At 34.1% G+C, this 8626-nt stretch overlaps 1 protein-coding gene across 1 annotated transcript; it reads left to right on the plus strand.

The window, feature by feature from the left end:
* The first annotated feature begins 584 nt into the window (after positions 1–584).
* On the plus strand, positions 585–7912 carry LOC106773212 (putative 3,4-dihydroxy-2-butanone kinase). Its single transcript, XM_014659925.2, has 20 exons — positions 585–788; positions 1378–1451; positions 1553–1616; positions 1916–2028; positions 2137–2184; positions 2514–2585; positions 2679–2768; positions 3019–3192; positions 3371–3454; positions 4268–4323; positions 4811–4941; positions 5021–5113; positions 5244–5308; positions 6005–6148; positions 6237–6277; positions 6484–6567; positions 6648–6721; positions 6833–6945; positions 7016–7111; positions 7504–7912. Exons 1-20 carry the CDS (start codon positions 749–751, stop codon positions 7624–7626), a joined length of 1779 nt encoding a protein of 592 aa, XP_014515411.1. The 5' UTR covers positions 585–748; the 3' UTR covers positions 7627–7912.
* The last annotated feature ends 714 nt before the right edge of the window (positions 7913–8626 follow it).

Consider the following 8626-nt stretch of genomic DNA (forward strand, 5'->3'; position numbering starts at 1 on the left):
CATCATTTTACCCATTGACATGTGCTTGTTTTTCATTGACAAGCCAATCTTCTAATTTGCACATTCTAACGTGTTTTTCATTTACGACCTTTTCCCACCGTTAATCTAAAAAATGTAATTGACAATTAAAAATGAAAAATAAAATATTATATAATGATATAAAATAATTTATATTCCCACTAAATCACAAATTATCCTTTTAAAATAAATATATTAACATTCAGAATTTCATAATCCACATGGTGAAGTTTGAAATAATGCTGAAGTGGATTCTTTTAGAGAAAAAAAAAATGAGATTGAGAAAAGCTATTTAATTAAAAATGTATGATACTTTATATTAATAATTAAAAAAATTTAACCTTCATATATTTTAATGAAAACCAAAAATTAGTAAACTCAAAAATGAAAAAAAATTAAAATGCTAATTATTATAGTGAATGAAAGGTATTTGGAATTGGGGGATTTGGATAAAGGAAGATATTTTTTTGTTATTATTTAATGTAATTTTTTAATTTTCCGTGCAGGAGGAAGCCAACTATCAACTCCCTCGCCTTCCTTCTCTTGTGTAGTATATAAAGAGGCACTCCCACACCACCATCAAACCAACAAGCCAACAACAACTCTTCTTCCCTCTCACTCTCTCTCTCTATCTCTCTCTTCTCTCCACTGTTTCATGCAAAACCATTTCTAGGGTTTTCCGTTTCCGTCATTCTCCTCTTCAATTCCCCTCCTCCGGCACCGCCTAGCCATGGCATTTCCGACGAAGAAGCTCATCGACGACCCTAACGGTGCGTGCGCCTCTCTCTCCTCTCCTCCCGCTCCCTCTCCTCTTGCTCCGCTCAATTTTCCACTCTCTGCCAAATTCGCCGCTAATCTTCGCTCTCTTTAACTTTCGCCATCGAAAATTGCTGCGCTCTCAATGTTCTTCATGTGGTTCCGTTCGGAATCGTTCTCTCGATTTTTTTTTAACTGTTTGTGTTCTTTGCACTGTGTTGACTTTTTTTTTCCTATTTGGACCTCGAATGTTTTAACATTAGTCTTTGACTCACAGAAATCGCTGCCTCTGTCATAAAATTTGATGCGAAACGTTGTAGACTTTATTATGCTGATTTTCTGCTAATCTAGCTGTACTAGTTCTAAGATTACGGTTCAGTGCGAGAGTTGTATTCCGATTTAGGTTTTATTTCTTTTTGTATTTTTATCTTAGTAGCACTGCATTTATGATTGTGTAGTATTTCCTCTTAGAGATTCTACATTATTTAAACTATATATATGTATGTTTTTATGTATGCGTGTATTATCTATATGACAGGAAACGTGTAGTAATCTTGTCTTGGAAATTGAATATATATGTATATATTTTAAATGTGATTGCAGATGTTGTGACTGAGTTCATTGAAGGTCTTGTGGAGACTTATCCTGGACTGCAGTATTTAGATGGCTTTCCTCTGGTGATCACACGACCTCGTGCAGACGCATCCATAACTTGTGTATTAGTGTGATAGTTGCTGAAGGCGTTTTTTTGGCGGTTTTTTTTTTTTTTTAAATGTAGGTAAAGGTTGTGCTACGGGCAGATGTTTCCGCTGCAACATATGATAAGGTTGCAGTTATATCAGGTGTGTGACCATCCATTGGATGCTTTGTGCCTTACAGTTCATTTTTTCAGGAGGTGTGTCATTAGTTTTCTACTCAAAGCTTGTAGGCATTGTTATAGTAATTTAGGAAATCGATTTGATAAATGAAGTTGCAAGAGGGCGGAATAGGATACAGAAAATGGTGGGTGGAAATAGAAGTTTTCAAACCTAGGAAACATGTAAAATGAAATTTCCTAGGATGGTTTTGCAGCTATTTTTGTTCAATAATTGCATAAGTTTTACTCAAAAAATTGTGTGCATCTTCTATATTTGCCCTACAGGGGGAGGAAGTGGGCATGAGCCTGCCCATGCTGGATTTGTGGGAGAAGGAATGCTTACAGCAGCAATTTGTGGAGATATATTTTCTTCTCCACCCGTTGATTCAATTCTAGCTGTATGCTTACTTCATAGTATTAGAATTGAAATGTATATCACTCTTTCAGTTATAGGCATGCTGTTTTTTCTACTTCTAATGCTCCTATTATTATGATCTGAAATTTAGGGAATACGAGCTGTAACTGGTCCTAAGGGATGTCTGTTGATTGTAAAGGTATTATTTTTTTTTCTTTATCATTCTGCCATCCTAAATATAGGATTTTTTGCATTGGTCTTTGAGGTCAGTTTGCATATTAGAGTCGCATGTATGGAAAATGTTTTCTGCTGTGATTTAAGATAATAAGTAGTGAAAAAAAGTATAATTAACGTTTCTTTTTATTATAATACTTGGCATCATGTGTCCAATTTTTTAAAATACTTTACCTCTTATGAAATCAACGTATAAGATAGTGTGGCTTTGCACTAGTATGGTCAGTTCATGATGAGTCATTAGGATTTGCTTTTGTTTCTGGATTCATAGTGTTCGAATTTGGGTGTTGATAGAACTATACTGGTGATCGTTTGAACTTTGGTTTGGCTGCTGAGCTAGCAAAATCTGAAGGTTATAAAGTAGAGGTATGTCTAGCTGGCCACTGATTTTTCATTGCACTTCCAATAATTAAACATTTAATATGCAGGTAAAGTATGACATGTATTTTTTCTATGTAGACTGTTATTGTTGGGGATGATTGTGCGCTTCCTCCGCCACGAGGGATAGCTGGAAGAAGAGGTTTGGCTGGGACTATTCTGGTTCATAAGGTTAATACATGAAGTCACTTTTCTTTCTGCATTCTTTTTGTTGCCAATTCATATAAAGGCTCTGACCACACCTTTTCATACAAACACATGACGAGACTGTCTGGCCTGTGTATTAAAGTAAATTTCATTTCTTGAATTCATCATTATACATTTACTTATAGCATAAAAATTTTGTACTTTATTTTTATGTTATGGTTCCTAGTTGTTATATATCTGCAGCTTTAATGATATTTTGTTTTGACTGAGCCAGGTTGCAGGAGCTGCTGCTGCTGCTGGTCTTTCTCTTAATGATGTTGCTGCCGAAGCTAAGCATGCATCTGAAATAGTGGGAACAATGGGTGTTGCTTTGAGTGTTTGCACAATTCCTGGTCAAGTGGCATCAGATCGTTTGGGGCCTGGAAAAATGGAACTTGGTCTTGGAATTGTAAGTGTCTTTAGTTCAATGCCCCCTCAACAATAATATATATAAATCTCTCGGAATATTTTTTGCAGTACTGTGGATCTGCCAATCCATGTTTAACATGAAATAAGCTCTTGCATTGTTATTTAACTTGGGGCATTCGTCCCACTGCACTTAAGATAGCTCATTTTTCTTTTTACAGCATGGGGAACCTGGTGCAGCGGTGGTTGATATTCAGCCTGTAAATGTGGTGGTTTCTCATGTTCTGCAACAAATATTGTCAACGGTATGCACTGAAATTGCATGGAAATCTTTTGATGGATTATGATGCTTAATAGGGAATGAAACGCTCTTCTAACATGTACTTTACAAGCACATTGCAAAATCAAAGGAGTTGGCATGTGTGACGAACTAACTTTTGACGCCCATCCTTTGACTGTTCGAAGAGAATTCTATATGTGTCACTCAACTGAGACTGATAAATTTTACTGTTTTCAGTTCTTTTTTTCTCGTTTGTATTCCATATAGAAAATGTCCCAGTGATATATCCAAATTTTCCAATATTCTAATTAAATAAAAGTCACCTGCTAATGTTAACGTCTAAGCTTTAGTGTAAGGTTCATTTATATATTGAGGCACTGTAGAGATCCAACAAATATTTTGTGAAGTTATGTTGGTATAGATTAGAATATAAATAGGAGAGTGAAAAGGACAATACACTATTTTAACATTTCTTTTCTCTGATGTTAGTCAAAAGTAATACTGAGACATTAAAATTAAATTGGAAAATATATTAAAATTGGAGCTTCTGACCCTACAAATATTGAACCCAGAAAACCCATTAAAGACCCATTCCCTGAATAGCATAAAGATTCAAAATGGACTATTCTGCATCTTAAAATATAAGAACAATATCTTCTTAGAAAGGACAGAAATTGGGTGGGAATAATACAAGATTGATCACAAAATTGCATATTATACATTTACTCTTTCTTTGACGGGTCTGTTTTAAGTCAATAACTGTTTGTATCCTTGTTGGGGATGCCATTATCATTCTAGTAAAGTGGGTCACTATCCTTTTTCTTGGTAATGTTTGCAGGAAACAAACTTTGTTCCAATAACTCGAGGAGAAAGAGTGGTTCTTATGGTCAATGGGTAGGTTGACGAATATTATCTTTGCCTGAGAACTAAAGTTGTATGTACCATAGATCTCGTTATAGAATTTAGAAAAAAGTAAACAGGTTTTTCTTATCACTAAGGTTTATTTGAAAAAGTTGTCTAACCTGATGTATTATTTTTATACATTGCCTTTTATTTAGGTAGCATTAGCAATTCTTCTATCATTTTAACTTTTTCTTGTGCATTTTTGAAGGTTGTTAAGCTCCCTCCTTCAATCATCTATGTCTTTCGCTTTTGTAAATTCTTATACTTTATATTTTAAATATGCATGTTTTTGTTGTATTATTTTTCTTTTTAAATATTTCAGACATTCCTAACTCACCATAATCTGGAATTTCAAATACATATCTGAAAATACTTTCAATCATTTTATTGATGTTTTTATGTTTGGGATTTTTTTACCAGATATTTTTCCTTTTAAGTAGAATTTTTATTTACATTTTAGATGATTCTTCATATGCAGGTTAGGTGGCTCTCCTACCATGGAACTAATGATTACAGCTGGAAAGACAGTTCCAAAATTGCAGCTGGAGCATGGACTGGCTGTTGATAGAGTTTATACAGGGTCATTTATGACTTCTCTTGATATGGCAGGTTTGTTACCACAGCCAATGAAGACCAGCATTTTGTGATCCATTAAGCAATTCTGATTATCATCATTTCATTTTTATAGGTTTCTCAATTTCTATCATGAAAGCTGATCCTGCCATTCTTCAGAGATTAGATGCTCCGACTAAAGCTCCTTATTGGCCTGTTGCTGCTGATGGTTGGTAATTTGCTTTATTTGTTTTTATCAATCAATTTTATCTGTACTTACCTTTAAAATTCATTTTCAAAATGTGATTGGAGCAAATTAATTTGTTCCTTGACTAAACTTTTGAATTTGCTTTTTTAAGGTAATCATCCACCTGCTAAGATTCCTGTTCCAATCTCGGGATCTCGATCCGCCAAGACTGATGAGGTATATCCATGGAATTTAGATGTCATTTCTGTTCTGTGACCTTTGATCTAAGTAAGAGACTAGATAGGTATAAACTATAACAAGCGTATGAAAAATTATCATATAAATTCCTGATGACATTATCTGGTAGTTTTTATATTTTAGCTGTTGAAATTGGACTAGCATTTGATTTTGTGTAACATTTCAAACTAGCTTTGTTAGTTCCGTGTGCTTAGCTGCACTTCATCTATTTGTCGGTTTAATAATTGTTTTTATTTACACACCTTACAATAGTTAAGTGCATATAATTGGAGCTAAACTTGTATAACGCGATAGAATTCAAAATTCAAGTCTGGTATCAAGGGTTTTGTAGTGGTCAGCAACAACTGCCAGTTTATTCTAGAAGAAATAAGTTGAGCCCAGTGATATCTGCCGAGAATCAAGACTATATAATATTAGCATCCAATCGATTTCTTAGTTTAGTTGATTTTATTGATTCATGTTTTGGCAAGTTTTTTTCCCGTTTCATAACATGATGTTTGTTATTATGATCATAAACAATGAGCCTTAAAGCGACCTTAACTTAATGGTAATTGATATCTTGTTTCTCTTGAAGGGAATTGAGTACTAGGAGTTAGTTTTGCTGTATTTTTCATTGAGTTTCCTTGTGGCTTAGTATAATTTATAAAATCTGTATTCGAATTTGCTTTATGTTAGCCACAAAGTAAACCACAACAATTAAATGAGCAAGGCCAAATTCTTGAAATAGCTATTGAAGCTGCTGCAAATGCAATTATAAATCTGAAAGACAATCTAAACGAATGGGATGGTAAAGTTGGTGATGGTGACTGTGGATCAACTGTGAGTCTTATCCATAAATCTTTTGCTTATTTATTTTTCATTTTTAATGTATCATGTGCTTACTTGGTGTATGGTTTTTCTTCTGCAGATGTCTAGAGGTGCAAAAGCAATTCTTGAGGACATCAAAAAGTAAGTTTATGATCTGCATTGCCTATTTTTTTTGTTTTTCTTGTTTAGTTTCTTTTAATCCTCCCATTTGATTAATGCACTATTTGTAATGTTATTCTTAATTGGATTTTGAGTGTTTATGTTCTTAAGGAACTGCAAACGTGGCTGCTGAAAAAATGTCAATTTGGTTTTTAGCAGTCTGACCTAAACTGCTATTCTATGTTCAGTTACCCTCTAAATGATGCTGCTGACACTCTCGGTGAAATTGGTTCATCAATTGGAAGATCCATGGGAGGAACAAGTGGGATCATGTAATATGCCATTCCTATGCCTCTAAAGTTAAATCATTTATGCTATCTGACTATTGTCACTCACTATTTTATTTTTTCAGTTATACAATATTTTTTAAGGCAGCACATTCACATTTGAAGGCAAGTTCCCATTCTGGTGTCACATCAAAACAATGTGAGAACATTCTCCAAGTCAAGCTACTTTCAACTAAAACTTTACAATATTTCCCCTTTAAACCTTTTTTAATTGGAGTTTCCATTCCTCATGAGTATTTTGTTGATTCAGGGGCTGAAGCACTTAAAGCTTCCATTGCTGCTGTAAGTAAATATGGGGGTGCTAGTGCTGGTTATAGAACATTGTTAGATGCTCTTATTCCAGCATCATTGGTTCTTGAAGAGGTAATATCTATTCATTATCCTTTTTTCATGATCTTGTTTACTGTTTACTTATAATGATTTGGCATTACAGAAATTAAATTCTGGTGATGATCCATGCACCGCATTTATTCTCTCCTCTGAAGCTGCATTAGCCGGGGCTCAGTCAACTGTAGACATGCAAGCACAGGTAGACTGCCTATTAATTGTTTAAGAGAGAACTTTTGTGATGTAGCTTCTTCCTTATAACTAAGAGTTATACTTTATTTAGATTTTATGCTATTAGGGAGAGTGCAGAGAGTTCCACCTTTTGTAGTGTAGTAACTGAAGCTTTTTTACGGCAGTTAAATATTTTTTACTATAAACAATCAAAGTGTCATGTTGAGTCCTAAGGAACGAAGATCCCTCCATGGTTGTAAATTTACATCACTGTAATATTAAATCAAGTACAATATGTCGTAGCTGTAGAGTATACACCTTTTTCCCAAGTATGAATCCAATTGGTATGAAATGATTGTGGATGTTTTAATGTGTTGGTGTTGTGATTATTAGTGGATCTGATGGATAGCAATGCATATGCAGGCCGGTCGTTCAACATACATTTCTGGAGAGATTCTTTCAACAGTTCCTGATCCTGGTGCTATGGCTGCAGCGACTTGGTTCAGAGCTGCGGCCTTGGCTGTGAAGGCAAAACATGAGAGCTAAGCCTCGACATACATAACTCTTCTTACAATCAATCTCCTTCTGTTTGTGCGGATATAGCCAAGTTTTGTTACGAATTTTGTACTCCTGTAACCAACCATTTAGGCTCTCCGCTTATGTCTATGCCTTTTTTGCATAAAGCTGAGAGAGCCATTGTCAGTCAGTCACTCACCTTTATACACGCCAAATTTTAAAGTGGATGTAAATTTTACACTTTCTCATTATACAATCGACAATAATATCCATCTCATTTTCAGCTCATAATTGTAAATTTAGCGCTTGTTTGGTTGCTTCCTATCTTCATTTTTATCAGTTTAACTGCTGTTATCTCACTCGTCAAAAGCTTTCCACTGAATCATGTCCTATACAGGAATTTTACGATAAAAGAGTTGGCGACGTGCTTTTTTTACCCCCTCACCATGTTTATAAGTGGAAATCAATAAATTTCTGTTGTATTTAAAGTGACTGATGAAAGCATAATAAATTCCGAGTGTTCACAAAACTATTTTAAACCACGAATTATACTAAAGTGAGCTGTTTTTTTCTTTTCAAGTTGTACTCAGCTTAGTTTAGATAATATACTGTTTTCAAGCTATTTTAATAGTTAGAGAGACTGATCAAACTTTAGTGCCACATTTGAACTGTTTTACAATTTGAATTGGAAGTGCAGCACAATGGTTGTGGGTTTCCAAATGCTCCTACATATATTATAATTTTTAATGTTTAAATAATTTTTTATTAGCTTTATCTATATTTGAGTTTAATTTCTTTTGAACATTGTCATTATATTTATTGTGTTGATTCTCAAGCTGAGTTATTTAATCTTAATAAAAAAAACTTGAAGTTATAATCAAGGTTTAAACCTTTTTTTGGTCCCTAAGTTATAAGCGGATGTTCAGTTTAATCCCCGTTTTTTAAAATGTAAATCTTTGGTCCCTAAGTTATAAAAAATATATCAAATGAGTCCTTTTTTGACTTGAAATACTCTTTTTGGTTGTTTCTT

Source organism: Vigna radiata, chromosome 1 (genome assembly GCF_000741045.1).
Source record: "Vigna radiata var. radiata cultivar VC1973A chromosome 1, Vradiata_ver6, whole genome shotgun sequence".
Classification (NCBI taxonomy): Eukaryota; Viridiplantae; Streptophyta; class Magnoliopsida; order Fabales; family Fabaceae; genus Vigna; species Vigna radiata.

Coding starts and splice junctions, on each gene's coding strand:
- LOC106773212 (XM_014659925.2), top strand. CDS start 749: ATGGCATTTCCGACGAAGAAGCTCATCGACGACCCTAACG. Junction 3,455..4,267: donor TGCAACAAATATTGTCAACG/GTATGCACTGAA, acceptor TAATGTTTGCAG/GAAACAAACTTTGTTCCAAT. Junction 5,114..5,243: donor TTGGCCTGTTGCTGCTGATG/GTTGGTAATTTG, acceptor TGCTTTTTTAAG/GTAATCATCCACCTGCTAAG.